This window comes from Dermochelys coriacea, chromosome 1 (genome assembly GCF_009764565.3).
Source record: "Dermochelys coriacea isolate rDerCor1 chromosome 1, rDerCor1.pri.v4, whole genome shotgun sequence".
In the NCBI taxonomy this organism is placed as follows: domain Eukaryota; kingdom Metazoa; phylum Chordata; order Testudines; family Dermochelyidae; genus Dermochelys; species Dermochelys coriacea.
This window is the reverse complement of record NC_050068.2, coordinates 235,186,876-235,209,204: the sequence shown is the minus strand read 5'-3', so window position 1 is coordinate 235,209,204 and position 22,329 is coordinate 235,186,876. Positions and strand designations below refer to the sequence as shown.

General features: G+C 38.2%; 1 protein-coding gene across 6 annotated transcripts in view; it reads right to left on the bottom strand.

Moving 5' to 3' along the window:
* The window catches only part of RECQL (RecQ like helicase), a 30,247-nt gene that overhangs the window by 6,655 nt on the left and 1,263 nt on the right, over positions 1–22,329 (bottom strand). For 3 of the 6 annotated variants that reach the window (XM_038391092.2, XM_038391132.2, XM_038391121.2), the window contains exons 2-13: positions 20,022–20,100; positions 18,374–18,571; positions 17,097–17,276; positions 16,211–16,317; positions 15,049–15,247; positions 13,885–14,051; positions 12,550–12,631; positions 9,395–9,543; positions 9,184–9,301; positions 4,691–4,829; positions 3,770–3,864; positions 35–254 (exon numbers count right to left, since the gene is read on the bottom strand). In XM_038391092.2, the coding sequence (XP_038247020.1) occupies positions 35–254; positions 3,770–3,864; positions 4,691–4,829; positions 9,184–9,301; positions 9,395–9,543; positions 12,550–12,631; positions 13,885–14,051; positions 15,049–15,247; positions 16,211–16,317; positions 17,097–17,276; positions 18,374–18,571; positions 20,022–20,040 (1,673 nt within the window). In that variant the 5' untranslated portion in view covers positions 20,041–20,100. Of the gene's footprint in view, positions 1–34; positions 255–3,769; positions 3,865–4,690; positions 4,830–9,183; positions 9,302–9,394; positions 9,544–12,549; positions 12,632–13,884; positions 14,052–15,048; positions 15,248–16,210; positions 16,318–17,096; positions 17,277–18,373; positions 18,572–20,021; positions 20,103–20,983; positions 21,557–21,660; positions 21,757–22,329 lie in introns of those variants that run through there. The other 3 variants (XM_038391101.2, XM_043516657.1, XM_043516666.1) reach the window with 3 other exon arrangements.

The window sequence follows — 22,329 nt, the reverse complement described above, 5'->3', positions numbered from 1 at the left end:
CTGTAATTAGAAGATTTCAAATGGTCACACATACTTCAGATACTGCTGCAGAATGAAATGGGCAATAATCCTCTCCAGTTCATCACGAGGGAGCGTTGGAGGAACAACATCAGCCACTCTTAACTTTGACACACCTTTGCCCAGCCAGGCATCAATTAATTTCAGTGGAGTGAGTTTTTCACTCATGTTATCCGCTTGCTCTAGTATTTTGATTAGATCCCTGCAGTATCCCGTTACATCCATTCTCTCAAATGCTACAAGGGAAAGAAGAGGAGTATTACTTCAAAACAAAGCATACTGTGCCAGAGATGTTACTTTTCAATAAAATATAAAAGTTCTATACCGCTGTAATATTTTGAACTCAGATGTTTGTGATTATCATGTATTGTTCAAGTCACATAGGAACAACATTGACATTTCAAATAATAAAGCCGATACATCCAGCTAGGTTTTTAAAAATGGATTTTATAGTAGCTTGTCATGAATAAGTCTCCTAATTTAGGTAGGAAGCAATTTAAATCTCATTTGGACATGTGATGTGACTTCACTGTTTTTGTTATTTGTGGCATTTTGCTGACTCACAAACTAGGTAATATATTATTTGTAACTGGGTTGTCTCCCCCCCAGTGGTATTTATTCTGAAACATTTACAGAGCAGAGCAAAGTAAAGTTACACAGAGCTTTAGCGCATATAAATTGAGGCAAGAAATGTCTTAGGAGTTTACAGACTAGAGACAGAATACACATTTTTAAAAAAAAAAAACAGAAAAGCCTCAAGCAAATTTATTCCAATGGGAAAGTGGATAGAAATGGCTATGAGACAGACTGTAACAGTATCCAGTGTGGGTCACTGAAAGGAGTGTCTTTTTCATGGCAAGTTGCCCAGACCCTGACCTAATGCTACTAAAGTAAAGTTCTCCACAGGCATGACTATGTCAGAAGATTGAGAATAAAATAGAAATCAGACAGGTCATCCTTTAAATATTTTTCACTGACCAGTTCTTATTAGATACAGGTGCAAACAAAAACCCAGGTTTTTGGAATATCCAAACTAGGCTTACATTCAGTTCCCTATCTGAACTTTACTGTTCAAGCCTCATCTCTAATTATCATCAAATACTTTATTACTTACAAAAATTAAAAAAAAAATATTGTATACAAGCAATTTCCAAAAATTTTATTCCAAAAAAGCCATTCAAACATCTTCATACATGTTTCTCCCAGCCTATCATTTGAAGAAAAATGAGAGAGAGAGAGAGAGAGAGAGAGAGAGCGCGCGCGCGAGCGAGCAAGTGCACAGCGAAGGAATGTAATCTAGTGATCAGAGCTGGGGACTGGAGAATCAGGATTCCTGTGCTTTACTCCAAGCTGATACTACACAGGGCTATTAAGATGTTTGTATCGCTCTGAAATCTTTGGACGACAGGTGCTATGTAAATGGTAGGACTGCTGTGTTTACATTCCCTCCTTCTTGAGCACTCTATTTTTAATATAATATTTCTTTGAGTGCAAAGAAAAGGACTCAAAAGTTACAAAATGCCAGAATTAAGGTTGCCTGCAACCTTCGTTCTGCCTCCTTGTGTATATGTATGATGATTAGGGCTGCAGATTTGTCCTGGCACTTTTTTAAAAGTCATAAATCAGAGTTGTAACAATTACTTTCATAAAAGTTTAGTGACTGCTCCGTGATTGTTGATTAAAAAAATGCCCTGACAAATTAAATTCAACTATCTCACTTCAAAATTATAGCGTCCCAGTGTCCTTCTCCTCCACTGCCCCCTCACCCCACCAAAGGGGCACCAACTACTTGCAGCAGCACCCTCTACTCTGGCACTGCAATGCTAATCCTGGGCTGGTCAGAGGGGGATCCTGGGAAGGGGGTCTTGAGCCTGCCCCACACTCACCTTCGGCACAGGTAGCAGCAGCTCCTGTGTCTTGCAGGGTTTGGTTCAGCTCACTAACCCGGGTGTCGTGACCTGGCACTTGAGATCACAGCACTGCTCAGGTTTGGCCCCTCCGGCCCTCTGTCATGACTGGGTCAAATTCGAGTGAATGGTGCTGTAACCCTGTGCACCTGGTTGTAACACCACTCACTCAGATTTGGCTCAGCCATCCCCCCCACTCATAACAGAGGGGCGGCAGAGCCAAATGTGAGTGGCGCTGCAATCCCGTGTGCCAGGCAACAACGCCCTACCCCATAGGATAAGAACTGCCACTGCAGAGTGAGTGCAAGGTGGGCTTGCTCTCCAACCCCTCTCCTCTCCCAAGACCAGGCCAGTGGGACGACCCACCAAGAATCTTTCCAGAGGTTAGTCAGAGAAACCACAGTATCCATGAGTTTTTACATCACCATGACAAGCCTGTAGCCCTAATGTGATCAGTCTTTAAAAACATGATCACACACTACTTTTCCCACAGGACCCCTGCCTCATTCAGTGCAAAAGTAACAGAGCAATTGTAGGTTGTCATCCTCTGTGTGGACCAGCACTAGAGGGGGGAACACCACGCACACACTTTGCCAGTGTTTAATTGTTGACAGCAGAGGAATGGTGAGACACTGGAATCTTTGGTTCCATTTCAGGCTCTGAAAAATAGTGTGCTCTAGTGGGCACAGACCCTTCTGCCTATTCCTCTTTCTGTCCCGTCCCCTCCAAACCATTCCTATCCCAGTCCTGTCTCTTTCCCACCCCTGCCTCTTCATCCCAATCCCATTCTCCTTGCCCACCACAGTCCCAGTCTGCACTCCTTAGACTTGCCTCCCAACCATCCCAGCTCTCAGTCTCCTTTCCCAGTCAGTCCCAAACATCTCAACTCCCAGTTTCTCTCTTCCACTACCCTCACCAGGCTCCGTGTCCCAAAAATCAACTCCTCTCCCTCACCCCCAATCTCCATCTAGTCCCCTCTGCATTTAAAATCAGGCACCTTCCTCCTCCATACAGCCTGGGCACCAGGAGAGAGTCATGGAGAGCACAGCCCAGACAGCCTCCCTGCTCTCAATTCCAGAGCCTGGCCTAACCCCAGTCCAGAGCAGCAATTACAGGGAAAGTCCTTTTGATCATCCACAATCCTGGCTTAACCCCAGCCCAGAGCATGCTAGCTGCTCTGTGGTAATGGCACATGTGCAGTTTGATCACACATAGGAGGCCTGGGGGCTGGAGCATGCCCAGCGTGAATGGAATCTTCTTCAGAGATTTTAGCTGCTGAATTCTAAATAGTCTCTACTGACCATGTGTGAACTTAATTTTTTTTTCCAAAGAGATAGGCAACTTTGGGCAGATTTTCACAGGGACAGCAAAAAGGCACATCTGACACAAAAGCTACCCTGGCCAAATTTCAAGTGCCTGTTGCAAAGCATTAGGGCACTAAAGCTTCTCAAAAAAAAAAAAAAAAAAAAAAAAAAAAAAAAGGATATTAGAATATATTTTTAACAAAACAACATGTTTTCCCTTAGTCTAGTTCTTGAATACAGCTGGACTGTTTTGGCCAAAATTTAAGAATTCAGCCTAAGGAAGATACCCAGCAGCATAGAAAATTTCAGCCCAAATGGTTAAAGTTAGGCAAATTTATAAGCAAATGAAAACAGGGTCTTGCAATGAGAAGTGTTGCGCAACCTTAATAAATAGGCAGTGCTACTACCCTGCCTACATGATTGACCTATTAGTTGAATTCCCTTTTAGAAGACTTTAAACACCTTGTCTAGACTGGACATTTCTTTGAAGCATATAGTAACTCTACTGTCTGCTTTCAGATTAAACATCAGTTTACTTACAAAGCTTCTCTCTACAGCAGTTATCACACATTTTGTTGCAGTTTGCAGAATCCCACACTTCATCAAAATGCTGAGCAATCAATACGCGGCGACACCTAAGAGTATAGATGTATTTTTTTTTTTTTTTAAGAGATGAGGCAAAAGTAAGATTGCAAAATACAGATGCACATATATATTACATCCAATGAATGGTGTAGAGAAAGCCACTTAAGTGATCCTACCTTGTCTCAAAAAAAAGAAAAAATGGTCACTCAAGAAGTATAACTGATGAAGGAAATACTGTTTTCCACAACATATGAATATCTATGGCATTCACTGCTATGACTATTGTTGAGTGAATAGCTTATTTAAAGAGGAAAGATTAGTTACATGAAAATGAACAGCATCTGCAATTCCAGTAAGTAGGATGAAAATGACAAGGACTATTGATTCTAACGCTTCAAAATATCAATTGGATTGTTAGATTAGGCCAAGATTTTCCCCTACTCCTGCTGTACAGTATTCACTAAACTGGCCAAGAACATTGTCGAGGGCAGTAGTTCCACCTTCTTCTGAAGCATATCAGATTAAACAGGACTCTGATCCAGTTTGACTATTATGTATTGATATCTCAAAAAAAAAAAAATGTTCCAGTACATACACTGAAAGGGGCTTGAAACCTACATGCTTTTGGCTGACTTGTATTACAGCTGTAATACAACTACTTCTACTTCTTCCATGCACATTTTTAAAACAGCGAGAGACAGTGAGAGGGAAGTTAACACTCTTATTTCATATGCTAGATAAAATGTGATGAGCTTCAGATATACAAATCCTGGCATATGTGAGACTGTTCCTTATTAATATCTATAAACATGGAAGAAAAGTTATTTAAAAAATTTAAAAAAAAAAAAACCACATCAGAGAGCCAGAATAACTTACTTGTTCATGTTGTGGCAGTAGGATACCATATCATATAGTTTCTGTTGCCCCACATTTTCCATCACTACCATGCTGCTGATTCTGAATATATCTCCAAAACCATAATATAAAATGCAGTCAGCTTTCTGGTCATCTCGACCTACAATGCATTTGAAAAACCATCATTTAGACTTTGCATTTAGACTTTTCACAAGTTAGGAACAAAAAAGAAATGTTTTATGAATATGCAAATGTTACCCAAGAACCACTTCATGCCAACTGGCAAGAGAGTGCAGAGGATTTACAGGAATCTCTGGATTCTGTATGTACATTCTGGTTCAAAGGATGTACAGTGAGATCTCAAAATGAAAGCCAGTGTCACACTGGTCATCATTATCATTGTGAAATGTACGCAGATACTATGTAAGGAATTATGAATATACACACCCTGAAAAATATGCTCTCAAAGTGTATATCAAGGAATTAGACTCCAGTACAGTCTTAATGTATACATCAGAAGTCAATGTAAGGAGAGATAAGCAAGCACTGGTGCTTATGAAAAATCCCTCCCAAAAAACATGTACTGACATTAATCCAATTCAAACGAATTTTTATATCAAATATTTGTTGGCTACAAATTTCAGCCATTTTAATAGGCCTCCAAGAAGTCCAACAAAAAAGAATTTAGTACAAAGGCAGCTGTTTAACTGCCACTACACCTCCTGAGCTATCGAGAATCAAACCCTCAAGTGTTGCTATCACATTGTGGAAATACTCTAACAAAGCATTCTATTTAACAATAATTCTGCTTTATCTAGCTAGGATGAGTGACAATTTTTCTTTTTGATTTTCGTAGGACTACGTACTGTTGGGTGTCCGCATGCACTTGTCTCCCATTCCCATAACCTTGGCAAGGCCTGAACACTTATGAAATTTTATCACAGTTAGGCATAAAGAATCATTTCATTTGGATGCAGGGAAAAAGAGGAAGGTCTCATGTTCAAAGACTATAGGCCAAAAACTCAGCCATATGCAGATGGAGTAAATACACCCCACAAGGAAGAGTGAGTCAAAACACTAGTTACATAAGCAATGGCATAAACCTTCATAAAACAAAGTTTAAGTAGGTGTAAGCAGCACCAGGGTAATGTGAATTTACACTAAACATCCAGGGGCAGCAGTTAGAGCCATTAACTGGTGGTCCCTACCTCATCAGCTTTAATTCATTCACGCCATCATCCCTGACACTACCTGCAAACAGTTCAGTAGTAGTATAAGCAGATGCAAACTCCCATTGATTTCAGTAGAAGTTGTGCCTTTCTTATGCCAGTACTGAAGCTGATGCCTAACATACATAAGAAAAGGCAGTGTTCAAATCTCAGTCAACTGCTTCATGAGGTCTTCAGAAACCGTCCATGTAACTTCAAATCCTGTCCCTGAGTTGTGCATTACTACCGAGCCAAAAGGAAAACCAGCAACTGTCCAGCTTTCCAATTATTGAGTATCACTGAGTTTTTCCTCAATTTATGCTGTTGCATTCTCCCTCTTCTACTATGTCACTATTCCCTCTGAATCAATATCTAACCAACACTACAGCAGGTGCTAAGGGGTATTTCTGTGGGAGATGTCATTTTTCAGATGAAACAAAACAAAGGTCTTCATTACTTATGGTCGTGTAAACATTCTTTAAAAACTCTAGTGTACTGACCAAATTCGAACCAATCAAAATTCTCCCTGTAATTTCAATTAGCTAAGATGGTATTACTCCCTTTTAACCCTCAGATGATGTGTAGTGTTGATGTGCACTGGTCAATAGCTGATGCTCTATACCCAATAGGTGGCTGCATTTCCATGGTGAAAGAAATGAATCTCGTATAAAGCTCAGAGATCAAGAGAGAGTTTGGGATGAAAAGCACGATAAAGTCATGGATCAAACATCCCAAGTAGTTATACAAATATCATACATCTGATCAGCCAACAATCTGCATGTCATGAAGTAATTTTGATAACAATGGGTGTCACAAAACAAGAAATCTGCTAAAAAAACAAAAGGCAGAGGGCCAGATTTTCATTTATATTAAGGCTCTTTTACACCACTCTGGCAGTGTAAATAGCCCTTACAGTGAATGTAAATATAATTTATGCCCACTTTAAGACCCCTTTAATTGCCAGAATGGTGTAAAGGGGCCTTAAGTGTAAATGAAAGCCAGGCCAAAAGCACAACATATATTAGCGTACGAATGGTCATACTGTATGCTCCACCTAGCCTAGTATCCTGTCTTCCAACAGCAGCCAACGCCAAGCACTTCAAATGGAATGAACAGAACAAGGCAATCAAGTGATTCATCCCCTGTCCACCAGTCCCAGCAATTGGCACTCAGCAGCTTAGGGACACCCAGAGCATGGGGCTGCATCCCTGACCATCTTGGCTAATAGCCACTGATGGACCTACCCTCCATGAATTCATCTAATTCTTTTCTTAACTCAGTTATAATTTTTGCCTTCATGACATCTCCTGGAAATGAGTTCCACACAGTGTGTGAAGACGTACTTCCTTTTGTTTGTTTTAAACCTGCTGCCTATTAATTTATTTCATTGGGTGACTCCTGGTTCTGGTGTTATATGAAGGGGTAAATAACACTTCCTCATTCACTTTCTCCTCACCAGTCATGATTTTATAGACCTCTATCATATCCCACCCCTTAGTCTTTCATCTTTCCAAGATGAATAGTCCCAGTCTTCTTAATCTCTCCTCATATGGTAGCTGCTCCATACCCCTCATCATTTTTGTTGCCCTTCTCTGTACTTTTTCCATTTCTAATACATATCTTTTTTTTTCAGATAGGGCAACCAAAACTGTGGGCATACCATGGATTTAAATAGTGGCATGATGATATTTTCTCTTTTATTATTTATTCCTTTCCTAATGGTTCCTAACATTGTTACCTTTTTTTACTGCTGCTGCACATTGACCAGGTGCCTTCAGAGAACTAGCCATGATGACCTTAAGATCTCTTTCTGGAGTGGTAACAACTAATTTGGACCCGATCATTTTGTACATTTAGTTGGGATTGTTTTCTCCAATGAGCATTTATCAACAATGAATTTCATCTGCCATTTTGTTGCCCATTCACCCAGTTTTGTGAGATCCCTTTGTAACTCTTTGCAGTCAGTATTGGAATTAACTTTCTTGTGTAATTTTGTATCTTCTGCAAACTTTGCCACCCCACTGTTTATCCCTTTTCCCCGATAATTTATGAATATGCTGAACAACACTGGTCGCAGAACAGGTCCTGGTAGGACCCCATATTTAGCTCTCTCCATTCTGAGAACGGAACATTTATTCCTAACCTTTGTTTCCTGTCTTTTAACCAGTTACTGAACCACGAGAGGACCTCCTCTCTTGCCCCATGGCTGTTTACTCTGCTTAATAGCTTTTGGTGAGGGACTTGTCAAAGGCTTTCTGAAAGTCCAAGTATACTATATCCACTGGATCACCCTTTTGTTGACTTCCCCCAAAGAATTCTAATAGATTTGTAAAAGAAAATCATGCTTCACCATAGTCATTTTGACTCGTTCCCAGTAATCATGTTCATTTATATGTCTGATAACTCTGTGCTCCACTACAGTTTCAACCAATTTACCTGCTACTGAAATTAGGCTTACTGGGACGGCCGCTGGAGCCTTTTTTTAAAAAAATTGTTGTCACATTAGCTATCCCCCAGTCATCTAGTACATCAGCTAATTTAAGTAATAGGTTACATACCACAGCTGTTAGTTCTGCAATTTTACATTTGAGTTCCTTCAGAACTCTTGGGTAAATACCATCTGGTCCTGGTGACTTATTATTGTTTAATGCTCTGTGTCAACATACTGCAATGACAAATCTGTGATGGGATGTACAAACCCCACGCTGAGCCTGAAGGGGTGAAGGGACAATACTGCGCTCAGGTTGCCCTATCCCTTCAGGCTACAAAGCAACTTCAACTGGAAAGGAAGCTTAAAAGGGAGCAACTCAGCTCAGAATGGGGAGGAAGACAGACTTACTCTGCAGGCTCCTGAATAAGGGTGCCGAAGAACCCTCCATGTGAGGAAGAAGACTGCCTGCTGAGACCAGTTGGGGCTGAAGGTTTAGTTGTCTTTTCTTTTACTTATATTGGACTTGGAGATGCTGGAGGAGGATCTGGGCTCCCCTAACAACTGCCCTTGTTGCAGGAGGGGCATAAGCTTCATTTCCACCCTAGCCCTTTCCAGTGTACAAGGAGTGTCTATTCCCTATACACTCTAGAAAGGAGAGGGTAAGGATGTTAAGATAAGCCACATACAAGGGTTAGGAACCGGACTGAATGCCTTTCCCACTGGGAACCATGGGACTAGAAATTGGGTGCATTAACCACTAGGCCACCTGGCCCTCTGTGAACTCTATTACAATGGCATAACAACAACGAACACAAGATTATTGGTTTATGGAAGTCTATTCCCTTTATCAGTAGGAGCTAACTTGTTCACAATACCTGCACGTCCACTCTCTTGATAGTAGTTCTCCATAGATTTGCTCATTGAATGATGAATTACAAACCTCACATCTGGTTTATCAATTCCCATGCCAAATGCAACTGTTGCCACCACCACCTGAAACAGGAGTATAACCATTAAACCATCAGGATACAGATTTATATAGTTATTTAAGTCTGATAATTCTATAGAAATAATTGTATACCTAACCTGGATTTCATTGGCTGCCCATCCCTTGTGAACTCTGGTCTTATCTTTGGGCTCCAGATTTGCATGGTAAGCATCTGCCTTAATTCCCAGTTTCCGCAAACTAATGGTAACTTGCTCTGAGTCCTTCTGTGAAAAACAGTAGATAATTCCTGTACCAAAGAAAAAACAAAACCCCCACTTTTTTATGACAATGAACTGTTTAAAAAAAAATGTAAGTGAACTTCATGTTCGTGCAAGGTGCAGGATTAATAGGCTTGAAGATAATATCCGGTCATTTGGACAGACAGGGATAAGACATGGGGAAAGAGTGCAAAATTTCCCAACCACAGACTCACTAATATGCTTGGTCATGCAAAAGCAGAAAAAGCAGTTCAGTCTCCGCATCAATTCCAATTTTGGACTCTCTGTTTAGATAGTAATAGTATTTATAATAATAAACAACATTACAATACCACCATGGTCTTATATAGCACTTTATCAGTAGATCACAAGGTGTTTTACAAAGAAGGACAGTACCATTAGCCCATTTTACAAATAGGGAAACTAAGGCACAGAGAGGGGAATTAACTGCCCAACGTCACTTAGCAGTCCAGTGAAGAGCATCACAGCTAAATACAAGATCAAACAGATTGTCTAGCATAAGTATTTAGCACATATTCTAAGGGGCCATTCAAGGTGAAGTGACTGTTAACTCCTCTGTAGTCACAGGACAAAAAGGGGAGTTAGTGGGTTACAGATTGTTGTAATAAGCCATAAATCCAGTGTCTGTCTTTATGGTTTTTAGTGGCTAGTGAAGTTATGAATTTAAGCTCCCTGGCTCATCTTTTGAAAGCCTTGTGCAGGGTTCTTTTGAGGCTGAAGACTGATGGCCAGATGTAGAGTGATCACTTTGTGAAAAGTATCCACCCACAGGTGATAAAAACACCCTATCATTTTACTGTGCGAGTTAATTTGAGTGTGTAACAATTGTCTGGTTTCGCCCACATAGTTGTTATTGGGGCATTTAGTGCCCTGCATGAGCTAGAACACATGTTGTAAGGCCCATGGATCTTGAAAGGTGTGTTGATCATTGTAGCAGTGAAGATAGATCTACAGGTTTGCATCTGTTGTTCTGGCAGGGTCTGGTGCCGCTTTGAGACTGTGTATCGTGGTCTGCGGGGAGCTTGCCTCTGATGAGTAGCTTGAAGAGGTTGGTGTGTTATATGAAGGCAAAGAAGGGGTTCAGGATCCCCATCCTGAAAGAAATCTTTCCTGAAGCCCCTCCTCTGGCCTTCATGCTCTAAATAAAGACAATGGATTTATTACAATCATCTGTAACCCCCAAACCCCGTTTTTTGTTCTATGACTATGGATGTGTTAACAGGCCATTTCACCTTGGATGGTCCCTTGGAATATGTGCTTTCGCTAAACTATTTATTCAATCTTGTATTTAGCCGTGACATTCTTAGTACCTTTCCCAGACCTGAAGAAGAGTTCTGTGTAAACTCAAAAGCTTGTCTCTCTCACGAACAGAAGTTGATCCAATAAGAAATATTACTGCACCCACCTTGTCTCTCCATTTTCTAAAGCGTTTTCATTCTAACAGGGTATTTGCAGGACCTTTAAATTGCTTTCATAATACAGCTCAATGTATTTTAAGCTACCACTCAAGGGAACTTCAAAGTGTTATTACTATATGTATTGGAGCAGTGCCCAAAGACCTAATCAGGATCAAGGCCCCACTGTGTTAGGCACTGAACACACACAGGAAGGCACCGGCCCTATTCCAAAGAGATTACAATCTAAATAGACAAGACAAATAGTAAGGGACAATGCAATGCTGGAAGTACATATCTTGTTACTTTGTTTTGCTTTTAAAATTGGATGCTTAATGGAAGGGGGTCTTCTGATTGTGAAGAGTTCTCAATACATTTCGGGGATACTTTGGAGCAGTTCCATAACATAGGAGGTTGTCTAAAAAGAAGATCTCTTGTACAGGTTTCATTGGACTGTATACTAATTGTTGGACTAAAGAGAAATTCAGGTCACCATAAATGGAAAGTCATCCATACCATTTTAGCAGCTTTGGACAAATTTTCTAAATTCCTATTGCCGGGGCCCTCTCTCCTAGCTACTTTTTTTTTTTTTTTTTTTTTTTTTAATATAAATCAGGAGTTTATCCCTAGGAAATATCAGAGTAATTATTAGTTGTGGGTAAAAGCTGAAATTACTCAATTCAGACAGCTGCTCCTGGGTCCTGATTTGAAATTATACCGAGAAAGGTATTTAATACATTAAATATAAAAATCCCATATTTTCAAAATTTACAAGTCAAACATTTTATTGTGAAATCTGGATACAAGGTGGCTCTATCGAGACCTTTAACCAAATTTGAGAAGTTGACCGAGGAACGAAATGTTTAATTTCTAAAATATATACATTTTGATTCAAAAGATGTTGATTAAAAAAAATTCAGCCAATGAAAAGATGGGAGAGGGATTTGGACAAAGAAATTGATCTGTAGGAGTGGGTTTCTATATGGGGAAGGCGATATACATCTTCAATTTATAAAAAGTTACTGTATAGATGGCATTTCACTCCAGTTAACATCCATCATATTTTTGTTATTAGGGAGGTGCTCTGTTGGAGAGGTTGAAGGGAAAATCGGAACATACTTGCACACATGGAATTAGATTGTTTTCCACAGGAAATTAAAGAGAATCATCTTATGACAAAATGCCAGCTTCCAAGAGATCCCGACCTGCCTTATTTAATGCTCCAGTAAAGGATCTATGTTTTACACAGAATGACAGATTAATTCATTTTTGACTATTAACAGCTAGACTATATATTGCACGTTATTGAAAATGCGTAGGATTCTCCCCGCCCCCCCAAGAATTGTGGCCTAGTAAAATATGCCTCGTCTTTGTACTGGGAAAGCTTTCTCACCAAATATGTGCACAAGAAATGCACCAAGAGGAGGACAGCTATTTAGAAATTTGGTCACCGTTTTTAGCCTATTCAGAGGAGGAGGGTCCCCAGGCAGCAACCTTTAACCACATTCTTTGAATATTAACCTGATCCTGAACAAGTGATACACCATTTATTAGGTTAGTTTTATTGTAACTTTGCCTTAAATAAAAAAGTTTAAAAGCATTAGTTTTTATATTGTTTACCTGAGAGCCCTTTGTATCTTCCATTGATGATCTTAACAATGTCCTCAATGAAGTCCTCATTGTTTGAAGGTTTTTGACGAACCTGGAAAAAAAAAAAACCCCAAAAAAAACAAAAAAACCTATAACATAATACCCCCCCCACCACATTGCATACATTACCAAAGAACTCTTAAATGGCCATTCAGCCAACTTGTTATACTCCTATTACTGTACTCCTCCTAATACAGTAAACTCATCTATTCTTCCCTTTGACTAATTTAAATTTATTCTACAGTTTAAAGATCCATTACAACTAAAAAACTCATTCAGAAGCTTCCCAGTGAAGAATGTGAAAGGAACCACAGAAGCTCCCAACTTTTCCAGACAATTGCACCAGTTTTCTAAACTAAGATACTGGCTGTAACAGGCAGTGCTTGCCACCTGCCATTCAACTATGAACATTCTAGTCTGCCAAACCCCACTCTCACAATGTATGGAGCAGCCCAAATTCTAATAAAGGCAGGAAGATTCAAATTTTAACAAGATGTCATGGTGAAGCACCAAGGCCAGCTCAGAAGCTAGCTCATTAAAATAGGAAAGGACAGCCTCCAATATTATAAATCACAAAAGCCTTGAGTTCAGTACCAGTACACAGCTCCTGTTCCCAGCTACTGTTTAGAACCAAGCTGGCGAAAATTAGTTTGAAGTAAACTTTAAAAAAGAGACCATCTAAGTCGTAAGCAAAACAGACCAAGAACACAAATACTGGGATAACGGGGAAACAAACAAACAAAAACAAAAAACAACTCAATCTCATTGTTTAAATAATCTCTTAGTATTTAGGGTTATTTTTGTCATACTCCCGAGTTCTCTCCTGTTTTGTTGGGTTTTCACACACACACACCCCCGCTGCCTCCACTTCTTTGCCTTTCATTTCTTTGTCGTCATTTCCTCAGACAGAAAAATATTCAAGAGAAATGAATCGGCCAAAGATTTAGTTTGGAAGAATCCTGTGGGAATTAAACATTTCCAAAAAACCCAGAACAAAATTAGCTATTATTTTTCCTCAAGATAAACTAACTATTAGAACACTATCTTCCAGCAAATAAATCACCAACCCAGAGAGCAAAATATTCTCAAAGGCACCCAGGGCAGTTAGGGGCCAGACTCTGAATGAAAGTCATAACTGTCTCTGGTGCCCTCATTCTGCCCTAGAACTATAGAATGAAATTCGGTCTTCCAGAAGGTGTAACATACTGATTGTTCGGTGTTTGTCCAGCACCTAGCAAAACGGTGTCATGGTCCATAACAGGGGCTCATAGGCACTACTTCAAATCAAATCAAATCAATACATACCTCATAGTAAAGATTGGGCCGGTTGAAAGATGCAGTAAAGGTAATGCATTTCTGAACACACAAAATTTTCTGAGCATCCTTCAGAACATGACTTGTTGCAGTCGCAGTCAACCCAATCAATGGAGCATTGGGAAATTGTCGTTTTAAGATACCAAGTGACTTGTAGTCTAAATAAGAATAACGGAAAAAAGATTGTGTTTCTTAAACCACCCGTGATATATTAATACATCAAATCTGCAACAAGTTAACAAGTAATGACAGAACTAATTTACAAATCCAAATGAAGTAATCAGCAGGCAATGCCATATTAACCTAGTGGAGTGACTCGCCTTGTAACAGATTTTTACCTAAATTCAGAATGTACAGTTTATTAAAATGTATCTAAAGTTAAGAGAATTAGAAAACAAAGCTAACATTAAAAAACCTAAAACATACATAATTTATATTTTGATTTGTGTCAATTCTAACAAATAATTGCTGTCATTATCAAAAAGAGATAAAGGCTATTATGTGTCATTTGTAAGCAATACTTTCTTTAGTAAGAAATTTAAAAGAAAAATCCGGAAGAAGTTTAGTAGATGATACTGTAGTCATCTGTATCCTGAATCACAAGTTGTTTCATAGGAGGAGAAACAGCCCCTGATAAATACTAGTTTTATGCAGCTGACCAGACATGAGACCAAAATGCTGCACAATTTTTCTTCTTGTAGATTACACTAGGTGATTAAAGTGCATTCCATGGAATTCCACCATGAGCGATGGTATTTTCACCTTCAATAGAGGTATTAAGCACCACGAAGAGAGTTACCCAGACTTGTATTTTCCACAGGCAGCACATCCATATTAGAGATGACAGCCACAATCTGTTCCACTTTATGCAAATGAGGTACAACTCTCAGTCCCCTGGAAAATTGCCAGTGTAACCCACAGTTAGACGTCCCTGACTTAAATGAACTTGGGCTTTAGACAAGGCCATAAATTATTTATGAATGGTACCAAACGAATGAGGTTAAAAATCTTTGAGCCAACGTACAAGTATTAAAATACTTGTACGTCGGCATACACTTCACGATCAAAAGGAAAACATTTCCCCTCATTTCAGGCCTAACTCATCATTTATTTATGCTTGAATAACTTTGCATACATATTTCTGGATGGGCATACCAGGCCTGAAGTCATGTCCCCATTGACTACAACAATGAACCTCGTCCACAGCAATACGAGTGAGTTTCCCTGCTTGATAAGCTTTCTCCAGTTTTGACATAAACATTTTGCTTTTTGCAATCTTCTCTGGAGTAACATAAATGAGTTTTAGCTGCGAATTCTTATCCAGCATTTCGGTGTGAACCCACTTTACATGTTCCTGTTAAAAAGCAAAAAGGAAGTTGGAAATGGACAAACCAGATCATCATGCTCCTGTTCCTTAGTTCTAGGATAAACTGTGATTCAATGCACAAAACACACTGCTACACCCAGCATAAGACCTTGCAGGTGATCTATCTATATCTAAGTTACATACAAAGTGATTATATTTTAAAAACAAATAAATATTAGCATTATTTTAGAAAAAGGAAGCAAATATACTCTGAATATTTGTACTGTATTATTTAGGGTCTTTATTTTCTTTGCAAAATATCAGGTGCCAACCACATCTCTGCTTCTATGTTTTGAGAAAAAATTCTTTATGCAAAACAAATATCCCAGACTGTAATCTTTATTATTGGATTTTTGGAGACATCCATTTTTGAAATGTGTTAGGCCACATCAAGGCATTAATCCATTAAGTCCAGTACCCTGCCTCTGAAAGTGGCTACTATCTGATGGTAGTTAGCAAAAACTACACACCCACACACAAAATGCAGCTCGTCATTTGGATAATGCCATATCACTGCGGGGGTGGGAAATCCTTTCTGCCCTTTGTGGCAGTCAGCTCATACCCAGAAACAAGAGACTTGATTCTATGTATATGAGTCTGCATTACTAAACATAGTAATGGCCATCTTCTTTTAAATCCAGAAATTTGAGAGGTATGGCCAAAGAAAAATCACTTTAGCATCACAAATGTGCATAACTGCAAAATATTTTTATGTCACTAATGCAGTCCCACAAAATTCTATATGCTTCATGTTTTATTGGTTTTAAACAGGATTGCAATATATTCTATTTAGATTAATCATATCATGGTTAGGATTGGCAGGAAGATATCCCTTGGCATATAAATTTTCATTACAATCATGCAAAGTTGAGCTAGTCAATAAGAATATCCACATAATGTTCATAAATAATGTGAATAAAGGTAACAATGTCACATGGCAGTTAAACATACCTTACTGCTTGAAGCGTTTAATAAAGTTGCAGAAATTCCCAGCTGTTCTAAAACCATTAGCTGATCTTCCATAAGTGAGATCAAAGGACAGATCACAAGTGTGAAACCTGAAACAAATCATCATTCCTCTTACTTATCTGAAATATTTAGCTCATATGATTTCTCACTGGCGACTGAATTGAAACAAATAACTCAATTGGAACAAACAAAAGCACCACATAAGAACTAATATATCTAACCAAAGCAGATCGGATATACAGTGGCCACGTAAAGGGGACTAAACAATGCTAAGCAACAAGTTGGCTCCTTTTGTAAAAATTAGCTTTTTTAAAATCCAAGGCCAATAAAATGGTTTCACAATTAAAAAAAAAATTCCCAATAAAGCAGTTGTTTTTAAAACACATTCCTCTGCAACTTCTGAAATCAAAGTACTTTAGTACTAAGAAAGTGCAACTGACTTAAAAACAAAAGCTAAACTGGCTTCAATGATTTACATTGTACAAATTGAAATTCAAGTAGTAAAAGAGCAAATTTAGTGAGAAAAAAATTGGATTTTTAAAGTCTCATTTTTAATTAGCTAAAGATGTTGTTAGGAACCTAGACAAAGAAACTTGTTTAGAACAAGTGTCTGAAAGATCTGTGCCTATGTTTTTAAGCCAACAGCGTCCCTTTAAAGTGAAATACAGAAAATGAGCAGAAATATATTTCTAAGAAGTTTTTGTCTCAAAAATTGTTGCTCTTTCTTCCCATTATTGGGAGTTATGTTCCTTATTCCAAAGGATACTTAGCATTAGACAATTTTATTTACAGTAAATATAGCATTACATCTCTACAACCAACTGTACAAAAAAGAAAAATCCATTTACTGACATTTATTCTCATATACCTTCAGAACATACTGCAGGTAACTGATAGCACAAACTCTTTCCACCTCCAGTAGGCATGACAAGAAATATATCCTTTCCTGCCATTGTAGCATTTATTGTTTCAAGCTGCAGAGACCTAAACTTCTGCAGTTTAAAGCTATTACGAAGTGTAGCTTTGATCTTCTCATACCATGGGAAGTCTGTAAAAGGGAGCAAGCAGTAAAAATACATTTTATAAGCTAGAACATCTAGAACATAAAAAGGAAAGCCAATTAAAATATAGAAGCAATTTTTACTGAAAGTAATGTGATGTCACATCAGGCCAAATTTGTACAAGACTTGAAAAAGAGTACCCATAAAATCTGCACATATAAACTGAAAAATAGTGTGCATAAGTCTGACTTGCATGAAAACATTTTGCAGATCCTTTGAAAATATAAACACAATATGTCACCAAGCTTAGGGATTTAGTCACCCTGTAATGTGTATTAATGCTCAAAGAAAGCAGGTACACCACAAAGTAATCTAAAATGCTAATCCTTAATTCATAATATTAGTCCAATGAACATAAATGGAAAAAAGCATTATACCTGGTACTCAATGTTTACAGGATTAGACCCTACAAGTGTACCTGATCCTTCAGTTATTTTTCAGGGTGCTCTTAAACCACTGTTCCTCAAAGTAGAAGCAGAGGAACAAGCAAATCCAGGGAAAATATACAATGAGGAATATTTTTTTTTCTTTTATGGACAGCAGAGCCAGTCTATTTACCTGACCAAAATTTCCCCAATTATACCATACAAACTCAAACATTACAATGGATTATGTGGTAAACCTAGGGGCAGAATTTGTCCCAGTATACTTAACAGATACCCCCACCCCCACCCACTAAAAATGTCTAACTTTCAATTCTAGTTAGTAACTTCAAGTTCCCAAATTATGATTCCATAATAAGCAAAAAAGAGAAAACTGATGATAATCAGTTATTAGAAGAATCTGCCCAGCAGAGCCCACTTCAGTATTCAGAAATATCTGAGCAAGCAAATATAAGCTTCAATCTATTTAATTAAAATGTAAGGCAAACCAACCAATCAAGACAACAACAAAAACTTCTTGGCAAAAGGAAATGGTACAATAATAAAATTATCCACATGGAAATCAAAAGCAACTCCATGAAACACAGATGGGCCAAAATACCAAATTCTAACTTTCATTATCTCATCGACATTGATAATTCTTGGTACATTCTTCACATTAAATGGTAAAGATGATAATAATTGAATTTGATTTTGTAAACCTTGTTTGTTCCATGCCTCAGCTGAGGTTTTGGTTTCTTCACTTTCCCCAGCCTCTGAATCTTCTGAAAATTGTTTTATTTTATTCTTTAATACTGTCTTCTTATGAATAAGCTCCTGTTGTCTTTCCAGAAGTTCCTGAATCTGGATCTCTACTGCCTGCAGTTCACTATCAGTGGAAACCAGCTCCTCCTTTAGCACTGAAGTGAGAGCGGGAGAAAAATAGAACATTCTAACATGTATATTTTGCTAATTACAACTTCAAATCACATTAGATATTTTGCATCCAGTGGTTGACAGCAATCCAATCTACAATCAAGAGTGTCTGGAAAAATGGACAGAGTACTCTCTTAGCTACCTGACAGGCCTGTTGCTGAGCTTAAAATAGTTAATATTCATAAGGCACTCTGAAGATGTAAAATGTCATATAAATATATTAATAAACCACAACTGTACTCTTTTCTGCAGCTTAGGAGAAGTCTGCCACACTGTCATGATGGACGATTACCTTGGGTTGTTGCAGAAAAATCATGTCATAGTGTAACTTCTGAGAGACTATATTCACCTTGGCACAGGAATGGACTCTGATTCATAGATTCCAAGGACTGACGGGACCAGTGTGATATAATAAGATCTTTTTCATCTTGTGATCCTATAGTCAAATTTGGCCTTGACCACTTTTAGTACACAGGGATGAATGGTAGCACAAATATTCCAGCTGGCTCCAAATTGGGTGCACCAGCTCTGTCCAGCTGCACAGTGATAAGTCTTCATATCAGGAACAACATTAATTCCAACAGAGGAGGGTGAACTCAGGATGGAAGCAGGGGAAGATAGGGGACACGCTAAAAGGTATAGACCGCGGTCCCAACTCTCCCCTGTGTCCTGATATGTCCCTCCTCAGGTCTAGAAGCAGAAGATCTGCAGAGCATGAATTCTGCATAGGTTTGCCAGCACAGCACAGAAGTCATAGCTTTTCAGGAGTACAGCCTAAGATATAAATTTGCTTCTCTGTGTCTATGCACACTAGTGTGAATTGAAGTCAAGTGTTTCAGTAGGTGGCTTCATTGCATTTGCCATTTAATGGAGTAAATTAGATCATGCATTATCTAGATGAATGTCGTAATGTTTCTAAGACAATTTACAGTCCCATCAGATAAAACTACACGAACATATTTTTCCAAAAATGTTGTTATGCTTTGATCCAAAAATAGCAACCACAATAGTTCTCATGCACTGCAGCTACAGCAAGTCTGTGTGCCAAAAATCCTCGTTGCAGATTTTCTGGAAACAGAACAAAACATGGAAGTTTTCCTTTCAAAATACCCAAAGGAATGAGCCCATGTTACAGACTAGTGGCCTGTGAAAGATGTCTTTAAAAAAAAAAATTAAAACCACTTTGAAATTGTTAGAAACCAGGAAAGTTTTTACAAACTTGTGTGTGTATAGCTACAGAAATGAAAAAATGTCCAAAATGAAATGTGAAGGAAAACATGATTTAAAAAATTATAGCAATTAAAATCATTTTCAACCTGAAGAAAACACATACAGTTGAAGTAACAAGCAATGAAAACAGAGTTTTCTAACAACTCTGATGAAACTAGTTAAACAGTGGTGGAATGAATAGTTACCATCCTAATTTTGGTTTACCTGAAACAGTTGTCGTCATCTTCAGAGTTGAAAGGACCCGTCCTTTATTAATAAATGTTGCTTAAGCAAGCAATTCTCTCTAAAAAAAAAAATTAAAATATTTGATTAAAAATCTCTATAAATCCATTAGACAGTAGTAAAGAAATGGGGGAAATTTCATCATTGGATCCATTGATATATCTTCAAGCTACACAGGACAAAGTATTATACAAATACATCATATAAAGCAATCCTCCTCTGGCAGGGAAATGACCAAGAGACCCTCCATAATCTCCATGGTATTATGAACAAAACAGCCAAGCTTATTAACTGGACATCATTTAGTACTTTCTTGTAAAATCACACTGAATATATTATATTAAATTATTTGCCTGTAATTCCACTCTGTTTGCTAAATATTAATCCAGTTTTGTACTAATTCCTCAAATCTTGTCAGCATTCATAATCCCCACTAGAGGGCGTCACACATTTCCTTCAACAAAAACACACTGATGTTAACTGAATAAATTAATTCACAGGGAAAAGTCAATGACAGGATCGCTAGTACACTGCCAGACTTTCAAGGTAAGTATTCTGCCAATTTAGGTCCTGAGTCAAGTCCTACAGATGTCAGTGGAAGTCTGTCATCCCCATTAATAGGAATTGGAGCATGCTATAAAAACATTCCACATGCTTTAGTGCAACAAAACAGAGAGATGACTTTTCATAAATGCAACTATAAGAATATCAGAATGAATTACAGTGACCTGCTAAACAGCACTGAACCACCATGATGGGACTTATAGAATAACAAAACAAAATCCCATAAGAGTTAGAACAGCAGCAAAAAAACTCTTCAATATATTAAGTTAATAAATATTTGCAAATGATATTCCTTCTATTACAGTATGATCTTCACTGTATTACAGTAAGAAAGCAATGCAAAATTAAACAAAACATAAAAATAAGACATCCCCTGTTACCTCAACAGGAATACTTATTTGGGGAGAGGAAAAGGAAAAATCCCTCAGCCAACTTCTATTGTTGCTTCCTAAAAACTGATCATAAGATAACAACATGACCGATGCATGGAACAAATAATAGATTCAGTTAAAATACTTTGTTTTGTCAGAAGATGGAGTCAGAATAACTGAAAGGAGCTCTGCCTTGGACAGAATCAGATTATTGCATAGATTACTCATTTCAGAAAGTATTTGGCAAGATTAAGCTATCTACTACATAGGACAGGTGGCACTGTTCAGAATCCACTATATCTCAAAGTGAATCTGAAATTGACATCATCAATGGGATAACCTCCCTTAATTTTTTATGCAAGTGAATTTAGCCAGACTGGCAGCAATGTAGACTGAAGTACCCAATTTATCCAAAGGACAGGAATAGAATGAGCAGTGGCAATGCAAGCATCCCTACAAATGCCCTGCCAATGTTAAACTGAGAATCCACTCTATGAGAGAAAGGGAGCATTATCAGTGCTCATAATGATTCAGTCCTTGGCCTCTCTCTGCTGACGCTGCCAACAAGTGCACCGATTAGTAGTTGCTTTTTCTCTAATGCAGACACTAAGGAACTGAACAAAGGCTACTGACTCATTTCACACAGGCCACCAAACAATCTTCAGATAGTGACTGGTTTAACTTACCAACCATGCATGGATTCAAGCCAGCAGCTTAGAGGTGACAAGCTCTACATCTCACTTGTCATCCAGTTTCCAAAATAAAACCTCAGAAGAGTCAAACTTTAAAAAGAATCAGGATGTTAGTAAAGCACTGCAAAAAGCTTAAAATTAGATAAACTAAAGCAAGGTTAGCTTCACAAGCAAGCTGTGGCTTATCAAGCTGTGTTAGATAATTCAACAACAAAAAAGGGAGATGAGATGTTCAGGATCTCATTAAAAATGCACAACAAAAAAATCCCAAGCTTGCAAAAGTTAAAAAGCATACAGAAGAACATCAGAGTTACGAACACCAGAGTTATGAACTGACCAGTCAACCATACACCTCATTTGGAACTGGAAGTACGTAATCAGGCAGCAGCAGAGACAAAAATAAAAGCCAATACAGTATAGTGTTAAACATAAACTACTAAAAAAAAAAAGTAGCATTTTTTTTTCTAATAAAGTTTCAAAGCTGTATTAAGTCACTGTTCAGTTGTAAACTTTTAAAAGAACAGCTATGACATTTTGCTTAGAGTTGTGAACATTTCAGAGTTATGAACAACCTCCATTCCTGAGGTATTTGTACCTCTGAGGTTCCACTGTTCTTACAAGTAACCCAATACAAGTATCAGTCAACAGCAAATAAGAGGAATA